Below are 22,242 nucleotides of genomic sequence, written 5' to 3'. Positions count from 1 at the left end.
CACACTTCTACAGATCTGCTTTTAACATGCACACGGTGCCCTCTTTTGGTTTGCTATGGTAAGGCAGGTAAGGTCTGGGTTTCTATCCACGATTCTACTGTATCTTAGTCACTTCTGCTCTGACATCGCTCGTCATATATATATATATATATATATATATATATATATATATATATAAATAAAAGCTCCGACAGTGCAATAATATCTAACAAATTACACATATACACACACCTAAGTAGGAATAAATTAAGACAAGTGTATATATATATATATATATATATATATACACACACACACACAGGTGTCTATGTGTGTAATTTGTTAGATATGCTTGTGCTTCTCGCTCCGACAGTGCAATAATATCTAACAAATTACACACCTAAGTAGGAATAAATTAAGACATATACATATATATATATATATATATATATATCTATCTGTCTTAATTTATTCCTACTTAGGTGTGTAATTTGTTAGATATTATTGCACTGTCGGAGCGAGAAGCACAAGCATTTCGCTACACCCGCAATAACATCTGCTCATCACGTGTATGTGACCAATAAAATTTTCTTGTACTAGTGCTATAGTTTAAAACATACACAGTCAAAATGTAATCACTATTCAGCACATCCAACTAAGGTAAAAATATCAAGACAAACAAACGGTTTAGCTTTTGTTTTTATTTACATAAATACTTGAGTGGACTCAAGTGGGACATGAGTCCATCAACAGTACAGAAATATTAAATACGGGGATTTTATCTCTGGGGTAGATGGTTACTTGTCAGCTGGCTTATCCCCAGCTGGCAGCTCAGGTGCCTTGGCCTCACGGTGGGCTGGGAACACCTCCCACGGACTGTTCAGGTCAAACTTACGAAACTCCTGTGAGAGCTCCACAGGCTCTGCCACCACGCGCTTCACCTCATCATCATAACGCACCTGAGATGTACCAGATGGACCGAATTAACAACATGGTAGATACCAGCGGAGGCTGAAGAGGGGATGACGTCTCATAATAATAGCTGGAACGGAGCGACTGGAATTGGCATCAAACCTACGGAATCCATACGTTTGATACCATTCCACTCATTCAGCCATTAGCACGAGCCCGTCCTCCCAAATTAAGGTGCCACCAACCTCTTGTGGTAGATACAATACTTTAGTATTGTGAAGTCGCATGTACAGATCTTAGGATAGGATTAGGTTATAATTTGGCCTTTAATGCATGTGCACGACATGGGACATTTCTCAGCATTCTTATCTGACCTTACCTCCACAAATCCTGACAGTGGGAAGTCCTTCCTAAACGGATGCCCCTCAAACCCATAATCTGTCAGAATACGTCTCAGGTCAGGGTGGTTGGCGAAGAAAACTCCATACATGTCCCACACCTAATAACACAAGCACAAAATATATACTTTCATAGTATTGGAAAGGGAGTGTTACCAAAAACCTAAGTTTACCAGTAAACTACCAGAATTTTGGTAACATTCAAGTTTTTATTTTTGTGACTTCTAATGGCCTTTTAGGGTACTTCAGATTATCCAAGAGTCTGTAGTTCTCTGGCCCTGTGTGGCCTTATAACATGTAAAACATATAAAATAATCAAAACATAGTAAAAAAAAAAAATAATGACAAAGCTGAAAAACATTATCCTAATATAAACCATCAATTTAGTGAATATCATTGTTGTTTAATATATAGTTGAAGTCGGACGTTTAAATACGTTTAAACTCAGTTTCACAATTACTGACATTTATTCCTAGTAAATATTCCCCGTCTTAGGTCAGTTAGGATCACCACTTCTGACCCACTCTCAGTGGGTCAGAAGTTTACATAGACTCAATTAGTATTTTGGTAGCATTACCTTTAAATTGTTTAAATTGGGTCAAAGCTTCCCACAATAAGTTGGGTGAATGTTGGCCCTTTCCTCCTGACAGCTGGTATAAGTGTCAGGTTTGTAGGCTTCCTTGCTTGCACACAATTTTTCAGTTCTGCCCACAAATGTTCTATAGGATTGAGATCAGGGCTTTGTGATGGCCACTCCAATACCTTGACTTTGTTATTCTTAAGCCATTTTGCCACAACTTTGGAAGTATGCTTGGGGTCATTGTCCAGTTGGAAGACCCATTTGCGACCGAGCTTTAACTTCCTGACTGATGTCTTGAGATGTTGCTTCAATATATCCACATCATTTTCCTTCCTCATGATATCTTCTATTTTGTGAAGTGCACCAGTCCCTCCTGCTGCAAAGCACCCCCACAACATGATGCTGCCACCCCCGTGCTTCACGCTTGGGATGGTGTTCTTTGACTTGCAAGCCTCCCCCTTTAACTCCTAACATAACGATGATCATTATGGCCAAACAGTTACATTTTTGTTTCATCAGACCAGAGGACATATCTCCAAAAAGTATGATGTTTGTCCCCATGTGCAGTTGCAAACCATAGTCTGGCTTTCTTATGGCGGTTTTGGAGCAGTGGCTTCTTCCTTTCTGAGCGGCCTTTCAGGTTATGTCGATATAGGACTCGTTTTACTGTGGATACAGATACTTTTGTACCTGTTTCCTCCAGCATCTTCACAAGGTCCTTTGCTGTTGTTCTGGGATTGATTTGCACATTTCGCACCAAAGTACGTTCATCTCTAGGAGACAGAACGAGTCTCCTTCCTGAGCGGTGTGATGGCTGCGTGGTCCCATGGTGTTTATACTTGCATACTATTGTTTGTACAGATGAACGAGGTACCTTCAGGCATTTGGAAATTGCTCTCAAGGATGAACCAGACTTGTGGAGGTCTACAATTTCTATTCTGAGGTGTTGGCTGATTTATTTTGATTTTCCCAAGATGTCAACCAAAGAGGCACTGAGTTTGAAGGTCGGCCTTGAAATACATCCACAAGTACACCTCCAAATGACTCCAATGATGTCAATTAGCCTATCAGAAGCCTCTAAAGCCACGATATCATTTTCTGGAATTTTCAGGCACAGTCAACTTAGTGTATGTAAACTTCTGACCCACTGGAATTGTGATAGTGAATAATATGTGAATCTGTCTGTAAACAATTGTTGGAAAAATGACTTGTGTCATGCACAAAGTAGATGTCCTAACCGACTTTCCAGAACTATAGTTTGTGAACAAGTGGAATGAATTATCCTTTATATCCCCCCTCCACACACACACTTATTTTACTATGTCAATATGTCTTTGTTATTAATATTTTGTCACCAAACTGGTGGCAGTTGTGAAAAAAGTCAATAATTGGAAAAGTTGCAGAGTTAATTGAAAATAATGCCTCTGTTGATCAGATGCTTTTGTTTCATTAATAAGGATATTTTCTCTTGAACCATATGGTGTCTCCACTAGGAAATATTGGAGAACATAGACAGATGTAAAACATGTATCCTATATTAATATATATATTTTTTAAATGTATAAATGACCAAAGTCACAATAGATTGCCATAGATTCCCTGTTAATTACCAGTAACTTTGGAAAATGACTTCAAGCTTGGCAAACCTATCCTTCCATTAGAATTTGTATTTTGGCAGGCAAAATATAAATTTTGAGCTGCCAACACACAAATGTTACATTGAAATCTCAGAATCCTTCAAGTAAAGCATTCTTACGATGTAACGGTCAGACTTACCTCCCTCTCGTACCAGTTGGCTGCGTTGTGGACAGACACAGAGGAGTCTACTGGGGTGAGCTCGTCGGTGTAGGTCTTCAAACGGATCCGGGAGTTGTAGCGCAGGGAGAGCAGGTTGTACACAATCTATTCGCCAAAGAAAACAGACTTAGACATAAAAAATTCACCTCTGATTAGATCAGGGTTCATCAAAGTAATCTGGTTAAATTCTATGTTTGTGTCTGAACACACGTTCATAACCACAAAAATAACAAGGCACTGTCATGAAGAGAGGGGTATACTATTGGAACAACAGCCTGGGGGTCTGGACGGAATAGTACCTCAAAGCGATTCTGGCGGGTGGGAATGTCAACTGCAGTAAGGTCAATCATGTTTCGGAACTGAGCGTTGCTGTGGTCTCTCAGAAAGGTCAACACAGGGATGACCCCGTCAGGATGGATCATCACCTCCAACTCATTGTAACACGTCACCTGAAGATATAACATAAATCCTTGTGAAGCTTATATGGCTTCAAAATGATATTCAATTAGCTATACCAAACGGCAAGCTTTTTAAGAAGGTAAATAAAGATTAAAATGACTTTAGTGGTCAATTGTACACAAGTTCCAAACTAAATTAACCACTTTTAACCCAACCCCTCTGAAATATACACATACAAACAGGTTTTGTAGAGGTGCGGGGGCTGCCACACTGGATTTCAAATCTAGGATTTGATACAAGACACCTTCCGGTTGCCAGCTTAATTCCCAAGTGTGGGCTCCTTTCTAACCTTATGTGTATGTTCCCCATGTTTGAGATGCACCATAAGCATTTTGGATTTACAGTACAGTTTCCCTTAAGGGTTGCTCAACATTGTATGATTGTGTGGCTGTCTTTGTGTTAAAGCTGACTATTCATTATAGCAGTTGGTGCAATTACATTATCTTACCTGGACTTGCTGCACATATTTAGGAAGCATTTCAGCCACATATTCTCCAAAAGCTGCAAGTTGGTTATGGGTGACCGCATCCTTGGGTCTAACAGTGGCTACACAGAGATAAGGCACATGAATTATTTTTATTTTTTTTAAAGGATGAGGCAATACAATTATTGTTGCACTCAATCATCTATTGTATTCAGTGTTGCAAAGATCACTGACTGCATTTAAAAATAAATGGTTAGAGAATTGTACTACATTGGGGATGGACTAGGACTTTGCGGGGTCAACATACTGAGGATGATTATCTACAATGTGCACCATAAAGACAAATGCTGGGTGAATTCTACTAGACACTGGTATACTCACGTTTTGTTTCAGTAGTCTCGGATCTCGCTTGCATGAGACATGGGCTTCGATTGGCAACTGTAACATATTACATAAAATAACATTACGTACTCAATGGCTAACTAATGTTAAAACGGGTTGGATTACCAGCATGGTCCTCTCCTCTGAGCTAGTTGATTGCTCGTTAACTAGCGCCTAAGTGACTAACACTTTCACATTACTTGACTCAGTTATGGATACATAACACTGTCATAACAAGGATATGGCTAGCTAATAGGTACAAACCATGACCAAAAGTTTCTGGACACCTGCTCGTCGAACATCTCATTCCAAAATAATAGGCATTAATGTGAAATTGGTCCCCCATTTTCTGCTATAACAGCTTCCACTCTTCTGGGAAGGCTTTCCACAAGATGTTGGAACATTTCTGTGGGGACTTGCTTTCATTCTGCCACAAGAACATTAGTGAGGTCGGGCATTGATGTTGGGCGATTAGGCATGGCTCGCAGTCAGCGTTCCAATTCAGCCCAAAGGTGTTCGATAAGGTTGAGGTCAGGGCACTGTGCAGACTGCCAGTCAAGTACTTCCACACCGATCTCGACAAACCATTTATTTATGGACCTCACTTTGTTCACAGGGGCATTGTCATGCTGAAACAGGAAAGGACCTTCCCAAAGCTGTTGTCACAAAGTTGGGAGTACCGAATCGTCTAGAATGTCATTGTATGCTGTAGCATTAACATTTCCCCTTCACTGGAACTAAGGGGCCAAGCCTGAACCATGAAAAACAGCCCCAGACAATTATTCCTCCTCCACCAAACTTTACAGTTGGCACTATGCATTCGGGTAGGTAGTGTTCTCCTGGCATCCACCAAACCCAGATTCGTCTGTTGGACTGCCAGATGGTAAAGCGTGATTCATCACACCAGAGAACGCGTTTCCACTATTCCAGAGTCCAATGGCGGTGAGCTTTATACCACTCCAGTCAACGTTTGGCATTGCGCAAGGTGATCTTAGGCTTGTGTGTGGCTGCTCAGCCATGGAAACCAATTTCATTAAGCTCCAGACAAACAGTTCTTGTGCTGACATTGCCTCTAGAGGCAGTTGGACAGACAATTTTTACACACTAGAGCACTGTGTTCCAGTTATTTGAGCTTGTGTGGCCTGCCACTTCACGGCTGAGCCGTTGATGCTCCTAGAAGTTTCCACTTCACAATAACAGCACTTCCCTTTGACTGGGGCAGCTCTAGCAGGGCAGACATTTGATGAACTGACAACAGTGCCACGTTGAAAGTCACTGAGCTCTTCAATAAGGCCATCCTACTGTCAATGTTTTCCTATGATGATTGCATCGGTGTGTGTTCAATTGTATACACCTGTCAGCAACAGCTGTGGTCGAAATAGCCAAATCAACAAATTTGAAGGTGTGTCCACATACCTTTGTATATATAGTGTATTATAAGCATACATGCCTGTTAGAGTCAAGTTATAAATTGACATGGCAATGTGCGTTCCAGGTCGTCTTGTTTAAGTCGTACAGCACAGATGAACAGCATCTGACTTGCGTTTAGCAAGCCTCTAGATGCGCAGTGTGACAACTAAAATCCCGACCTGGAACATAACCACTGACTTGCTAGCCAATTTGACGGAAGGTCAAGTGAGAACATGTCTGACTAGATAGCGCGATCTTAACAACAATATAAATGCGTTATCACGCACATTAACTATAAATGAAGACAGCATGTTAGTGCACAGTTAATGCTCGAAATATACTTACGATTCAAAGTCCTGCTAAAACCTCCGCGAACAAAACGCACTAACGACGCCGCCATGTTTTTTCAATGACGTTGTCAATTTTCTTCTTCTGTTTTTTTTTTATGACGCTGGGTAGTTTAAACGCATAGATAGAACGAGACAGATATTTCACCGGATGTAAATGTAAGGCATCCGCTTGACGTTTCCACTCGAAAATAGGACCAAACGGCGAATGAAAGAAAGCGGATGATGAAGTAAATTCGGAATAAAATGGCGGTAGAATCAAAGAGAATTTGAGTATTGTACAAAATAATGAAAAACGGACCAAAGTAGTGTACAGTGGTGATAATGACCCTTCGTATCTTGTAGGAGTACGGTTTGTTAATGAGGAGCTGCTGAGCAGAGTACCAATTTTGAATAAACCATGAGTTATCCAAACTGATTTAATACATTTGAAATGTCGTGTGTGTCTCTTCTGTGCAGGGCACCTCTCAAGGAGGTTTTATCTGGCGTTTCGTGGGAAGTAGATTTTGAAGAGATTAAACATATTCCTGGAGTGATTTGAAGCACGTCGGGTGAATCGTGTGGTGAAAAGTGAAGTCTGTTCTTTTGTTTTTTGGTATGCAGTCTCTTCCTACTCAATTGCCGTTATGGTATATTAACTACAGAGCATTTATCCCAAGACCAATGCAGTGTGATCTCTAAAGGTTTTGGTCATGTTTCTTTATTTCACCGTTTTTTAACCAGGTAGGCTTGTTGAGAACAACTTCTCATTTACAACTGCAACCTGGCCAAGATAAAGCAAAGCAGTTTGACACATACAACAACACAGTTACACATGGAATAAACACACAATTAATAATACAGTAGAAAAAGTCTATACAGTGTGTGCAAATGAGGTAAGATAAGGGAGGTAAAGGCAATAAATAGGCCATGGTGGCGAAGTAATTACAATATACCAATTAAACACTGGAGTGATAGAAGATGAATGTGCAAGTAGAGATAATGGGGTGCAAAGGAGCAAGATAAAAAAAAACAGTATGGGGATGAGGTTGTTGGATGGGTTATTTACAGGTGCAGTGATCTGTGAGCTGCTCTGACAGCTGGTGCTTAAAGCTAGTGAGGGAGATAGGAGTATCCAGCTTCAGTGATTTTTGCAGAGTGTAGCAAGTGTTTGCAGAAGGGAGAAGCTGAGATGTGCAAGTTGTGGAAAGGATCATATGTGTTATAAAAGTGATGAATATGTGACGTTGCAATTGCGGTGGGAACCATGAAGCCATGTCTTCCTGAATGCCACTCAAGGATGAAAGGGAATGAGGTGGCCAAAGTCAGGGTTGTACAGAGCATTTCATATGCAGCAGTTGTGACAAAGGGTTGAGGGTTTGAATGGTGCACCAGAAGAGTAGTGGATAGGCCTACACTTCAGAATGCATGGGTTGCCTTTCACCAGCAGATCCTGACATTTTAAAGGTCAAGGTGGACTGTGTGGCATTTATAGCTATGGTAATTAATGGCACTGCCAAGGTGGAGAGAAGGCCCGGAAAGATAAAAATCATAGGGATTGCGGCGAAGCAGTTCCCGGGGCTGAAAGATTTGTCAGCAAAAGAGTTACATGCAATATTGGCACAAGCCGTACCACCCTCTCAGGTCCTAGAGGCTGAGAAGGGAGATGTGGAGAACTAAAAGGAAGTGGGAGTTTTGTTTGTTTTGGCAATGTAACTATTTATTAGGTTGGATTACGTTAGTTTTACTATTACGTATGTATTAATAAAATTGTTTGGTTTTAAACCGTCCAGTTGGTGGCGGCAATACACCTTTTTGGGTGTAGCCCGCCATAATACCCACAGAAGAAGACGATCAAAAGTTTTTTAAATCGCGTTTCGCAGCGCAAAGGCGAATTGAGTTATTGCATACGCGCATTTTAGAGTAGGCGTTCACTAACGGAAAAATGCAGATGCGTGCTCGTGCTTGGCTCTGCTCTCCTTGCCCACTATGAGTCATTTGTTCACATTGGAAATGACAGGCAGTGGTCTATCTTGGTTTAATTACATAAATATTTGTTAAAAGGTTTTGCATCACCCCATCTAACTGTGAGGAAGTAGAACCAACTGTTGATGGATCTTTATTTTACCATTTACTTTTAATGCGAATTTCAGACAGGCAATTTAACACTGGATAGATCTCATCAGCTATCTTTTGCTGTACTATTTTTAATCCAAAATGTATCTTGGCCTAGCTTAGTTGCCACTCTGTTCAGGTTCATTCAACTCCTTGTGGAATGTTAAGAGACCGATATCCAGGGCTGGTGTGGTCTGCAGTTGTGGCCAGTTAGATGTACTGCCAAATTCTCTAAAATGTTGGAGGCGGCTTATGGTAATTTCTCTATCTTGTAACAGCTCTGATGGACATTCCTGTAGTCAGCATGCCAATTGTATGCTCCCTTGACTTGAGACATCTGTGGCATTGTGTTGTGACAACTGCACATTTCAGAGTGGCCTTTTGTCCTGTGTAATAATCACACAGTTTAGTCAGCTTCTTGATATGCCACACCTGTCAGGTGGAAGGATTATCTTGGCAAAGGAGAAATGCTCACAAACAAGAATGTAAACCAATTTGTGCACACAATTTTATAGAAATAAGCTTTGTGCATATGGAACAATTCTGGGCTTTCATTTCAGCTCATGAAAAATGGAACCAATATTTTAAAAGTTACATTTTATATTTTTGTTCTGCATAATTATATACTTTCCTGTGGATATTGTCTCACATTCCTACTGCCAAAAGGACCAACTGCACAGACAACCGCTAAAGTATGTTAACATATCGCTTTATTCAACATGGTTTGTAGAGGTCGTGATTCCTGATTCAAACGCTCATTTCAAACTGGGCTTTCCAGACAATTAGGCCCCGTGTTCACTCCGGTTATGTTTCAATGGATTAAGTTTCAATAGCTATCCTTTTATTCTAATAATATAATTATTTTCCAATATGTTTTTACAACCCATATAGAATACTATCAAATGATCAGTGAAATTAGTGCCAATGAAAATATCATTAATTTTCTTAACATAGAAATTGTAATCAAATGTCATAATTAAGGAAGAAAAAAAAATCTGTAGAAACATGCTTTTAAATACACCTACTTCACCCACCTGTCAGTACTTTGATTGGGATGGCAATTTATAATACCCCATGTTCTGATGAGCTGTGATGACACTTGAATTATACAACATTTGAGAATTATACAATATACACTTGATCCAGTTGAGTAACAAAACTATGTAAAAGAATGAGCTCAAGGTCAAAAATCCCTTCAAGCAGCATATTGTTCGTCTTGACAACGCTAAATTTACAGTTTCTGTATAAGTGCAATAAGTATGCTGGCAGCCTCACTCTTAAATGGAACCTCCGCCACAGACTTGCTGATGGTACCGCCGAAGCATCTCCAGCTGTGATGAACGAATTATTACATGTGGTCGGACAGAGGCCAACATCTGACATGCTTCCTCTGGACTCCAGCAGTGTATCTGTAAACAGACCAACAAATTGATGTACAAGTTAGGTAAATACAACTAATTCAGTACTAGTGATGATCAGGATAGCCAGCAGTGGCAATCGATGGATAGCAAAGACTGTCGTTTGCTGGCCAAAGCCCTCGACTCACCCTTATGATGTATGCAGCAGCTAGTGTAGCACTGCGACAGCGTCCAGCCTTACAGTGGACATACACACTGGAGCCCTTTTCCCGGTGACTGAGTGCAAACTCCACTCCTCTGTGCAGGTTCTCTAGACTGGGCACACCGGTCAGGTCCACTGTGCTGAGTCGCAGCTGCTCCACCCCCTCGGCTTTCCACTCCTGTTTCAGAACAAACAAAGCTGTTTCTAATACAAATTCACATTTGCTATTGTAAAACTCACAACAAGCAATGTTTGACATACAGGACATTCCCCGGACCTTGCGTACAAGAGCACCACGAAGCTACTTTTTAAATTCGAGGTTCTGTATCTATTTGTGGCAATTAAACTACTGTACTAATTAAAGGTCGGCCGATTAATCGGAATGGCCGATTAATTAGGGCCAATTTCAAGTTTTCATAACAATTGGAAATCGGTATTTTTGGACACCGATTTTTTTCTTTCTTTCTTTAATCTTTCTTTAACTAGGCAAGTCAGTTAAGAACACATTCTTATTTTCAATGACGGCCATGGAATGGTGGGTTAACTGCCTCATTCAGGGGCAGAACGACAGATTTTTACCTTGTCAGCTCGGGGGATTCAATCTTGCAACCTTACAGTTAACTAGTCCAACGCTCTAACCACCTGATTACATTGCACTCCACGAAGAGACCGCCTGTTATCGAATGCAGTAAGCCAAGGTAAGTTGCTAGCTAGCATTAAACTTCTTATAAAAAATAATCAATCAATCATAATCACTAGTTAAATACACATGGTTGATATTACTAGTTTATCTAGCGTGTCCTGGGTTGCATATAATCGATGCGGTGCGTATTGTTGCTCCAATGTGTACCAAACCATAAACATCAATGCCTTTCTCAAAATCAATACGCAGAAGTATTTTAAACCTGCATTTTTAGCTAAAAGAAATCCAGGTTAGCAGACAATATTAACCAGGTGAAATTGTGTCACTTCTCTTGCATTCAATGCACGCAGAGTCAGTGTATATGCAACAGTTTGGGCCGCCTAATTTGCCAGACTTTTACGTAATTATGACATAACATTGAAGGTTGTGCAATGTAACAGGAATATTTAGACTTATGGATGCCACCCGTTAGATACAATACGGAACGGTTCCGTATTTCACTGAAAGAATAAACGTCTTGTTTGAGATGATAGTTTCAGGATTCGGCCATATTAATGACCTAAGGCTCGTATTTCTCTGTGTTATCATGTTATAACTAAGTCTATGATTTGATAGAGCAGTCTGACAGAGCGATGGTAGGCAGCAGCAGGCTCATAAGCATTCATTCAAACAGCACTTTTGTGCGTTTAACAGCAGCTGTTTATGACTTCAAGCCTATCAACTCCCGAGATTAGGCTGGTGTAACCAATGTGAAATGGCTAGCTAGTTAGCGGGGTGTGCGCTAATAGCGTTTCAAACGTCACTCGCTCTGAGACTTGGAGTAGTTGTTCCCCAATAGCTGCGGCTTTTGTGGAGCGATGGGAAACGCTGCTTCGAGGGTGGCTGTTGTCGATGTGTTCCTGGTTCATGCCCAGGTAGGAGCGAGGAGGGGGACGGAAGCTATACTGTTACACTGGCAATACTAAAGTGCCTATAAGAACATCCAATAGTCAAAGGTATATGAAATACAAATGGTATAGAGAGAAATTGTCCTATAATTCCTATAATAACTACAACCTAAAACTTCTTACCTGGGAATATTGAAGACTCATGTTAAAAGGAACCACCAGCTTTCATATGTTCTCATGTTCTGAGCAAGGAACTTAAACGTTAGCTTTCTTACATAGCACACATTGCACTTTTACTTTCTTCTCCAACACTTTGTTTTTGCATTGTTTAAACCAAATTGAACATGTTTCATTATTTATTTGAGGCTAAATTGATTTTATTGATGTATATTGTTAAGTTAAAATAAGTGTATATTCAGTATTGTTGTAATTGTCATGATTACAAACAAATAAAAATAAAACGTTTTTTTTTTGGTCCTCCAATAATCGGTATCGACGTTGAAAAATCATAATCTGTCGACCTCTAGTACCAATGGATAGAGAAGGGCCATCGCGCCTAGATAGGCTTTTGTTCTAACTGCTCTACCACACCTGAATCAGTTTATCAAGGTCCTGATGATGAGCAGCCAAGTAGGTAGATTATGGAGCAGGACTGAAATAATATTCCACACCTCTCTCCAAGAGGACGGCCATTGAATTTCATAGGAAGTAAATCATCAGCTCACCTCAGCTGAGTTGCAGAAGTACTTTGTTTCATATTCCTCGTTCATGGTTATTACCCCCCTGACATTTTCTGTCTGCACCAGCTGGAAGTAGAAAATAATGTTGATGCCAATGTTTTTTCCCATTAGAAAATCAGTAGCTCGTGCTAAGACTGGACGAGTTCACAAAACCAAAAATAATTAGCTAGCTAACGTTACCTCATTAGTCATTGATTTGAAAGGCAGGGCTCCTAGAATGACAGTCTGATCCACGCGATTGAACCACCGTCTTGAGGATACTTTTTCCATGACAACATTATACGCTAATGTGGGATAAAAAAGTACCCTTGCTAAGGCCCCAGACATGATCACACCACAGCGTAGTCAGCACCTCTAATGTTAAAGCAAATTCCAAATCCGACATACATGCATGGCCCACCACAAACCAACAAGATATAAATGAATGGGACAAAAACGTGTTGTTCTAGAGGTACTATTCAACCTAACAGGCTACTTCGCCTTGTGGCCCGGAGGACTTATTACACAAAGTAAATTGTGAGGTTGAAGAAAAATAACCAGATACGTTAATATATTTGCCATATGATCGTTTCGAGAGTTTATATCTATCTACAAGCCATCAGACTGCTGAACACGTGAACTGGACTGACCACCTTCTCTGATTCCCCGCACGTTAGCACATATCACAACTGCTGCTACCAGACTCTTATTATACCGTTGTCCCCAATACACGTGTAAATATTGTACTATAAATTGTGCCTTCCTGTATTATACTTATGCTAAAATGTTTATTCTATTCTACTGCCATTTACTTTGTTCGTATTCTTATTTTTCTTACTATTTTGTATTGTTGAGAAGGAACCTGTAAGTAAGCATTTCGTTGGACGATGTATGCATATCCTCTAATACAACTTGAAACACATACCCAGTATCTGTGCTTTAGAGAAGTCAGGATGAGTGTCTCGTCTCTAACACGAAGCTCCGATTCAAACTCTAGACAGATATGCAAGCGTTATGTAAAAATACGTTCGGAATTCACCAAATGTGGGGTTTCAATGAGCAACTATCTTCATTTACTCCCGTGACGGCCGGTATGTACCCCCCAAAAATGATTTAAAAAATGTCTTACATGCATCAGGGGAAAAAACAAACACTATTCGGCACCAACAATGTATTGAGCTGTTGTAGACTTCCAACCTGTGCATGGCAATAAGGTTAGTGCTATCCGGGATCATTGGGATGTGAGTGAATATGCATTCTTTCGATTGCGTGCACATTGATATTTAAACCTTTATTTGAATATCGGCCTCAATGGGACTAAATTAAGACAGTTGCTCAGCGAAACTCCATATCTGGTGAGTAACACACGTATTTCGACATAACGATTGCAGAGCTGTCTAGTTTGAATCGGAGATTTCTGGGCATTGGAGGGAAGACATGTCATACACACCATCAACTTCTCTAAAATCAGATACAGGGGCAGGATCAGCCAGCTGTCAACCTGAGAACTAGCAGCTGAAAAACATGACCATCTGTGTAATGCTTGTTTCAGACGGTGTTTTACAACAGACTTCTCAGAATTCGTTTCACATGCTGCCCAAAATATAATTTTTCCCTTGCACCTGATGAAGAGGCAGCTTACATCAAAATGCACTGATATATATATATTGAATGGCAACGCAATAACTTTGTAGGTGACCATCGAGCTATAAAATAACAGAATGACTACATAACATCCTCCCATGAGAAAGGATATAGAATTTACCATGTTTTGACAGAGGGGACACTTGTTATTCTAAATGGCACAATGGGTCTAAAGGCGCCCCGAAAACTCAAGAAAAATGGTTAAATATAACGCACATTTAGAAAAAGGGTTAAAATATTTAGCTAACGTTATTTGGTCCAACATTCACTTCAATTAAAAAAACATCCTCGACGGTCACACCCCTAATCCCCTGTTTCCGAGAGTTTGATGGTAAATGCAGGAAAGACCGCCATTTTGCAAGATAGAAGTACAAGTCTAAAAGTGAGCTGGACAAGAAAATAATCGAAACAATTAATAAACCACCAAATATACACTTAGCAAGGTGATAATACACTGTGTTGGCGAAACACGTAGGTAGTCGCATTTAAAGTTAAGACATCACACAGGTAAGTAGGGTAAAAGTAAAATTATTCGCCAGCTAATTTATCTAGCTATCAAATAAATGTGTTATCCGACGCTAGATAGCGGCGCACATTCGGCTTGTTTATGGATCAGTCAGCTGGCTCGGCAAATAGAGTCACAAACAACATGCGTCATTAAACTGCTTTCCAGAAAACTAGCTACCTGTTTGCTAAATGGAGCCATTCTTACAACAACAAAAACATAACTGCTAGTTAATGTTCCCAAATACGCATGATTCTTCTTTTGATAATGTTTGCATTTAGCTAACATAAGACTGAAACAGCCAGTAGGTGTGCTAATCAACAAGCTAACGTTACTAGTACCACCGAGCCTGGTTTTAAACAGATAACTGTTAGCCTCACACTACGAGTTGGCTAGCTAGCAACAACACTTGCTGTTTCATAGAACAGTTACTGTTAGCTGCCACATCTGCTAATATATTGGATTTGATGCTCAATACACTAAAAACAAACACGCAAAGCATCTATTTATTTGTACTCGCCTAACGTTTGAACAAAAATGTCTAAATGTTGAATTGAGACGAGATCTGTTGAACATTTCCAGTTTTTAAAACCCTTGCATCAATCAATATAATAGTTAGCTAGTAACGTTCGTAAACTAACTAAATGAGGGTTGAGGTCAGTCTACTTCCCTCGAACGTCTGTTCTCAGGCCACATATGAGTGAGCTGCAACAGTGGCAGTTCAAAAACAGTGATTGAGTCTTGTGTTCTTCAAGGGCAACTATTTAAGTTGCCGGTATACAGTAAATGTTGTTAGATATCACGACAAAACAAAAATGATTCTGACTGGTGTCTTCATAAGTGTGACTTCGATGGATCTCTCTGCAGTGCACCGGCCAGTCACATGCCTACAGTTTGCTGTATCAATATTCAATGTAACCTATTTTCAAATCTAGCGTTTTCATACATAAGAATGTAGCTGTCAAATGCAACTGTTATGTGTCTAGAGAATTGCTGATGTATGATAACTGGTTCTCTACAAGTTCGTTTGGAGTAATGACTAATTTTAATGGCGTTTAGTTGAACAGACCAGTGGTCATAACCTCACATGTCATACATTTTTCATTATGCATACAAGATGCAGCATAAGCAATGTTTGAAGTATTGACACATTTATAGAAACTGATTGCATACAAATAATTCAGTCGTTTCACTGGTGCATTACAATTTGACCTATAGTACTGGTAATGTGCTACACTGGATGGGGGTGGTATGCATGACAAGTTGAAGATGGCTTGTTTTAGTTATTCAATGCAGTTGAGTTGTCATGGAACCATGGAGTCCTCCAAACTGGAGAACTTGACTATTTATGTTAGCGGGTTTAGATCTCGGAAGCAGATCATCAGCCCTGACTCTTGTCTTATTGCTTAAAATGCGAAAGTGAGAATCAGTGGCTGTTAAATGTCAATCGCACAGATTTGGTCATTATATGTATCTATTTGTTAACAGGATAAAGGGGGAAGAACCATTACCTACGTGACAAGCAAACCCAGGGTAAGTCATCAGGCTAGGCATTCTCAGCCCCCCTTCTCTCTGATTAGAATCTACTGCTTAGAGGTAGACTACAGCCCCACAATGTCCTTTTAAGCAATGGTCTCAGCTGGCTTAAAATGGTATTCAGAGAGCTGTAGTAGTAGTAGCCTGTTGGGTCACTGAAACAATATGGCTATTTCAATGCCTTGATGCAGGGCAAGTAGGCTATTTAAGTCATGGCCAGAGATTAATTTTCATCACATGGGCAGAAAAAGCACAAGAGGTTCTAAACATGATTGCCATCGTAGCCTTCTTATGGCCGAATTGAAATGTTTCTAACAGAAGAAATATAAAAAGCAAATGCATGAGAACACTTTGGAGATTATGGGGACATTGTCAGACCAAAGGTGAGGACACAACAGTTCACCTGAATCCAAACATTACATTGTTAATTGGATGTGCATTTTACATTTACTGTACTTTACTTTTCACAGAATTTGCCAGTAATGAAATCTGAAAGTAATCTGGATACATTCAGTAACAAATTAAGAATATTCATTGAAATGTTGGGGTAGGTACAACAATAACAAACAATTAAGCTCTCCTAGGTTTGCGATTGAGGAACTGAAGCATGCACACTTGTAGTTTGTTTGGAGCCCAGCCCATCACAAAATAACTTGTTGTTTATGCAATCCAAAAATGTTCAATCTGGGTCAGGTGGGCATCATTTGAAAGCTTATTCTATTGCCAAATAGTTTTGCTAAGTTATAAAATACGATCTTAGTGTTAGGCTTTCACAAGGCACTGAAGACAAACAGATTGTCATTTTGGTGCATATATAATTGAGTCATGAGTTCATTCAAGTACTTGTAACTGGGAATCAAAATGGCACGCACATACTCCATTATTTCATAATGATGCTTTACATTGGTCCAAATGTGGAATCCGTACCCTCATATTCTGAGCTTGTCATTCAAAAATTATGGTCCACAGATCTAAGGGAATCTGAACAACCCTTTAACTGGAACAGAATATGGAAAATATTACCTTGGTGTCCCGTAATCCGAACCATCAATAAAAAATTTGTTCAGACTGCATTTAACACCATGAAAAGTATTATGATGAAATTTGCCCCAACATCCAACTGTTCACTGTGTCCCCTAAATCAGGTAGGCACATTCCTTCATATGTTGTAGGAGTGCCGTGCAGTTAAATGCTTCTGGGACGAAGTGCATGAATGTACATTTTAAATGTGTTGCATCTTCTGTGTTACTTAACGATGACAGCTCCTTGAATCTCTCAATCAGAGACAATTATTGCTGGCAGGCAACACTGCCGCAAAAAAAGATGTTGGTTCTTAAATGGCAAATAGCCAACTCTGAAATAGCCAGTGAATACTGTTAGAAGATGTAACATTAGAATTATCGACGGTGAGAATGAATGGTGCTAGTCAAGCAACAATTGACATCTGGATAAATATACTTGACTCTGTAAAGAATAATCTCAGGTAAAGCCTAACACGTACATACAAACAAAATATGCACTCAGTGGCCAGTTTATTAGGTACACATTCACGGTACTGCAAACCAACCTGTGTTGCTATGCGGGGTGGGAAGAGGTGGAAAACATGGTTTCTGTGTGGGGGGGGGGGGGCCTCCTTTCTTTACATACCAACTTTATTATTACAAAATCCTGTTATCAATATAATTTCTCTGTATGTATTCGTACTTTGTATTTTTTTTGCTTTAGTGTGCATTCTGCGGCCAATTCTTCTGGGTCACTTATATCCCAGCCTTATAGTTAACGTACCTGCATTATGTTGCACAATAAGACTGGGATACAAACAACAAAAAATAATTGGCTGCAGACCACACACTTGAATGCACTCTTTTTTTCATTTGACATTTGGCACTATCACTTAAGTTAAACTTATTGACTTACTGTTGATTTAATCAGTATTTTTTTTTTGCCATGAGGTCTTGTGGTTACTAGTTGCAGAGGTGTGGTGCCTGTTGTTATTTGGGAGGTAACTAGCCAGCAACATAGGTGAAGTTGGACAGTTTCCATATGTGTCACACTAATTTGGATTGTACACACTTGTGCTTATGTTGTTTTAATAAATGTTTTGTTCCTATAACTGTGATGTCCACATTTATAACAGTAATGATGATAACATTATAACAATAGCCTACAGTGTCGTTTATAAAAAGGGTTGTGTATAAGGCCTTAGATTTAGCCTCTGAGTGCTGTATTTCCTTTTATTGCATCATGATTGGTCAACAGGCTTTTAGATGCCATTTTGAAAGAAAGACTCAAAGATGTTGTGGAATGCTATGGAGTAATTCAATGATTAAGTGAGGAGATGACTCCTGTTGGCTGAATTTTCACATAGGTGTGACAGACCCCTCCTTGTACTGTTATATTTTTTTCTCCTTGTATTATTATATATTTTTTAAACCTTTTTAACTAGGCAAGTCAGTTAAGAACAAATTCTTATTTTCAATGACGGCCTTGGAACAGTGGGTTTAGCGGCCTTGTTCAGGGACAGAACAACAGATTTTTACCTTGTTAGTTCGGGGATTTGATCTTGCAACCTTTTGGTTACTTGTCCAATGCTCCAACTAGTCCACTAGGCTACCTGCCGCAGAATAAGAATGAAAAAAATCAAAGAAAATACTTACGATTTAGTTTCTCACCCGCCAGTCTCAGAGAGAATACAGTACCTTCAGAAAGTATTCATACTCCTTTACTTTTTCCATATTTTGTTGTTACAGCCTGAATTTAAAATGTATTAAATATAGATATTTTGTCACTGGCCTACACACACTACCCCATAATGTCAGTGGGATCCTGTTTTTTGAATTTTTTTATAAAATCATAAGAAATGAGAAAAATAATTCCATCCCTTTGTTATGCCAAGCCTATATACAGTGGGCAAAAAGGTATTTAGTCAGCCACCAATTGTGCAAGTTCTCCCACTTAAAAAGATGAGAGGCCTGTAATTTTCATCATCGGTACACTTCAACTATCACAGACAAAATGAGAAGAAAAACAATTGAGAAAATCACATTGTAGGATTTTTAATGAATTTATTTGGAAATTATGGTGGAAAATAAGTATTTGGTCAATAACAAAAGTTTATCTCAATACTTTGTTATATACCCTTTGTTGGCAATGACAGAGGTTAAACGTTTTCTGTAAGTCTTCACAAGGTTTTCACACACTGTTGCTGGTATTTTGGCCCATTCCTCCATTCAGATCTCTTCTAGAGCAGTGATGTTTAGGGGCTGTTGCTGGGCAACATGGACTTTCAACTCCTTCGTTGCCCGAGCGGTGTGTTTGGGATCATTGTCATGCTGAAAGACCCAGCCACATTTCATCTTCAATTCCCTTGCTGATGGAAGGAGGTTTTCACTCAAAATCTCACGATACATGGCCCCATTCATTATTTCCTTTACACGGAACAGTCGTCCTGGTTCCTTTGCAGAAAAACAGTCCCAAAGCATGATGTTTCCACCCCCATGCTTCATAGTAGGTATGGTGTTCTTTGGATGCAACTCAGCGTTCTTTGTCCTCCAAACACGACGAGTTGAGTTTTTACCAAAAAAGTTATATTTTGGTTTCATCTGACCATATGACATTCTCCCAATCTTCTTCTGGATCATCCAAATGCTCTCTAGCAAACTTCAGACGGGCCTGGACATGTACTGGCTTAAGCAGGGGGACACGTCTGGCACTGCAGGATTTGAGTCCCTGGCGGCGTAGTGTGTTACTGATGGTAGGCTTTGTTACTTTGGCCCCAGCTCTCTGCAGGTCATTCACTAGGTCCCCCCGTATGGTTCTGGGATTTTTGCTCACCGTTCTTGTGATCATTTTGACCCCACGGGGTGAGATCTTGAGTGGAGCCCCAGATCAAGTGAGATTATCAGTGGTCTTGTATGTCTTCCATTTCCTAATAATTGCTCCCACAGTTGATTTCTTCAAACCAAGCTGCTTACCTATTGCAGATTCAGTCTTCCCAGCCTGGTGCAGGTCTACAATTTTGTTTCTGGTGTCCTTTGACATCTCTTTGGTCTTGGAAATAGTGGAGTTTGGAGTGTGACTGTTTGAGGTTGTGGACGGGTGTCTTTTATACTGATAACAAGTTCAAATAGGTGCCATTAATACAGGTAACATTTACATTACATTTAAGTCATTTAGCAGACGCTCTTATCCAGAGCGACTTACAAGTTAATTTTTACCTTTTTTTTTTTTTTTTTTTTTTTTTTAATTTAACCAGGCAAGTCAGTTAAGAACACATTCTTATTCTTCAATGACGGCCTGGGAACAGTGGGTTAACTGCCTGTTCAGGGGCAGAACGACAGATTTGTACCTTGTCGGCTCGGGGGTTTGAACTCACAACCTTCCGGTTACTAGTCCAACGCTCTAACCACTAGGCTACCCTGCCGCCCCGTAACGAGTGGAGGACAGAGGAGCCTCTTAAAGAAGAAGTTACAGGTCTGTGAGAGCCAGAAATTTTGCTTGTTTGTAGGTGACCAAATACTTATTTTCCACTATAATTTGCAAATAATTTCATTAAAAATCACGTGAAAATGTGACTTTTCTGGGGGGTTTTCTTCTCATTTTGTCTGTCATAGTTGAAAATTACAGGCCTCCTCTTTTTAAGTGGGAGAACTTGCACAATTGGTGGCTGACTAAATACTTTTTTGCCCCACTGTAAGTTCAGGAGTAAAAATGTGCTTAATAAGTTGCATGGGTTCTGTGTGCAATAATGTTTTTTTAACATGATTTTTGAATGACTACCTTATCTCTGTTCCCCATACATACAATTATCTGTAAGGTGCCTCAGTCGAGCAGTACATATCAAACACAGTCAACCCACAGAACCAGGGAGGTTTTCGGGGCGGCAGGGTAGACTAGTGGTTAGATCGTTGGACTAGTAACCGGAAGGTTTCAAGTTCAAACCCTTGAGCTGAGGTACAAATCTGTCGTTCTGCCCCTGAACAGGCAGTTAACCCGCTGTTCCTAGGCCGTCATTGAAAATAAGAATTTGTTCTTAACTGACTCGCCTGGTAAAATAAAATAAATAAATTATGCTTCGCAATGTAGGGCACCTATTGGTAGATGGGTAAAAAAAAATGCAGATATTGAATATCCCTTTGAGCATGGTGAAATTATTAATTACACTTTGGATGGTGTAGCAATACACCCAGTCACTACAAAGATACAGGCATCCTTCCTAACTCAGTTTCCGGAGAGGAAGGAAACCTCTCAGGGATTTTACCAAGAGGCCAAAAGTGATTTAAAAACCATTGGAGTTTAATGGCTGTGATTGGAGAAAACTGAGCATGGATCAACAACATTGTAGTTACTCCACAATACTAACCTAATTGACAGAGAGAAAAGAAGGAAGCCTGGACAGAATACAACATATGCATCCTGTTTGCAACAGGGCACTCAGGTAATACTGCAAAAAAATGTGTTAAAGTAATGAACATCTTGTCCTGAATACAAAGTGTTATTTTTAGGGCAACTACAACACATTTGTGAGTAGCACTCTCCATATTTTCAAGCATAGTGGGAGCTGCATCATGTTATGGGAATGCTTGTAATCATTAAGGACGGGGGAGTTTTTCAGGATAAAAAATAAATGGAATAGAGCTAAGCACAGGCAAAATCCTAGAGGAAAACCTGGTTCAGCCTGCTTTCCACCAGATACTGGGAGATTAATTCACCTTTCAGCAGGGCAATAACCTAAAATGCAAGGCCAAATCTACACTGTAGTTGCTTACCAAGAAGACAGTGAATGTTGACTTGAAGCTACTTGAAAATCTATGGCTTGGGCAGTATCCAGATTGTCATACCAACCTTGTGTTGCGCCGTACTGGGATATTCGATAATACCAGCACTGAACACAAGGGCCGCTGTTTTCAAAACCCACTAATACGTTGTAATCCGAAGGTCAGCAATTCTAACAAGTAAAATCATGTA

General features: G+C 39.9%; 3 protein-coding genes across 4 annotated transcripts in view; 1 reads left to right on the top strand and 2 right to left on the bottom strand.

Moving 5' to 3' along the window:
- Window positions 1-660: 660 nt before the first annotated feature.
- Window positions 661-6,824, bottom strand: ndufs3 (NADH:ubiquinone oxidoreductase core subunit S3). The gene is made up of 7 exons (XM_064975409.1): window positions 6,686-6,824; window positions 4,931-4,987; window positions 4,574-4,671; window positions 3,966-4,115; window positions 3,646-3,771; window positions 1,271-1,390; window positions 661-938 (listed from the first exon to the last, which is right to left on the bottom strand). The coding sequence occupies exons 1-7, from the start codon at window positions 6,738-6,740 to the stop codon at window positions 777-779; spliced, it is 768 nt and encodes a 255-aa protein (XP_064831481.1). The 5' UTR covers window positions 6,741-6,824; the 3' UTR covers window positions 661-776.
- Window positions 6,825-9,473: 2,649 nt separating this feature from the next.
- ptpmt1 (protein tyrosine phosphatase mitochondrial 1) lies at window positions 9,474-13,065 on the bottom strand. Of its 2 annotated transcripts, XM_064975405.1 has the most exons (4): window positions 12,792-13,058; window positions 12,597-12,677; window positions 10,328-10,519; window positions 9,474-10,190 (listed from the first exon to the last, which is right to left on the bottom strand). In XM_064975405.1, exons 1-4 carry the CDS (start codon window positions 12,936-12,938, stop codon window positions 10,059-10,061), a joined length of 552 nt encoding a protein of 183 aa, XP_064831477.1. In that variant the 5' UTR covers window positions 12,939-13,058; the 3' UTR covers window positions 9,474-10,058. The 2 variants fall into 2 exon arrangements, with proteins under 2 accessions (XP_064831477.1, XP_064831478.1); XM_064975406.1 differs by lacking the exon at window positions 12,597-12,677 and having other exon boundaries at window positions 12,792-13,065.
- Window positions 13,066-14,395: 1,330 nt separating this feature from the next.
- LOC135546779 (CUGBP Elav-like family member 1) overlaps window positions 14,396-22,242 on the top strand; it is a 51,074-nt gene continuing 43,227 nt past the window's right edge. The window contains 2 exon segments of the mRNA XM_064975404.1: window positions 14,396-14,741; window positions 16,228-16,272. The gene's annotated coding sequence lies outside the window, so the exon portion shown is untranslated.

Source organism: Oncorhynchus masou, chromosome 1, assembly GCF_036934945.1.
Source record: "Oncorhynchus masou masou isolate Uvic2021 chromosome 1, UVic_Omas_1.1, whole genome shotgun sequence".
Taxonomy (NCBI): Eukaryota; Metazoa; Chordata; class Actinopteri; order Salmoniformes; family Salmonidae; genus Oncorhynchus; species Oncorhynchus masou.
Note: the sequence above shows the minus strand (reverse complement) of the source record. Positions and strands in the feature narration are given on the sequence as shown.

What these genes read in the sequence shown, in the direction of transcription:
- ndufs3 (XM_064975409.1), bottom strand. Translation starts at nt 6,740, where the DNA reads ATGGCGGCGTCGTTAGTGCGTTTTGTTCGCGGAGGTTTTAGCAGGACT. An exon ending in AATATGTGCAGCAAGTCCAG is followed by an intron (nt 4,116 to 4,573) that starts GTAAGATAATGT and finishes TTATATCTTCAG; the next exon opens with GTGACGTGTTACAATGAGTT. An exon ending in CACTGTCAGGATTTGTGGAG is followed by an intron (nt 939 to 1,270) that starts GTAAGGTCAGAT and finishes GGTACATCTCAG; the next exon opens with GTGCGTTATGATGATGAGGT.
- ptpmt1 (XM_064975405.1), bottom strand. Translation starts at nt 12,938, where the DNA reads ATGTCTGGGGCCTTAGCAAGGGTACTTTTTTATCCCACATTAGCGTAT. An exon ending in ACTTCTGCAACTCAGCTGAG is followed by an intron (nt 10,520 to 12,596) that starts GTGAGCTGATGA and finishes GTTCTGAAACAG; the next exon opens with GAGTGGAAAGCCGAGGGGGT. An exon ending in CTGCTGCATACATCATAAGG is followed by an intron (nt 10,191 to 10,327) that starts GTGAGTCGAGGG and finishes GTCTGTTTACAG; the next exon opens with ATACACTGCTGGAGTCCAGA.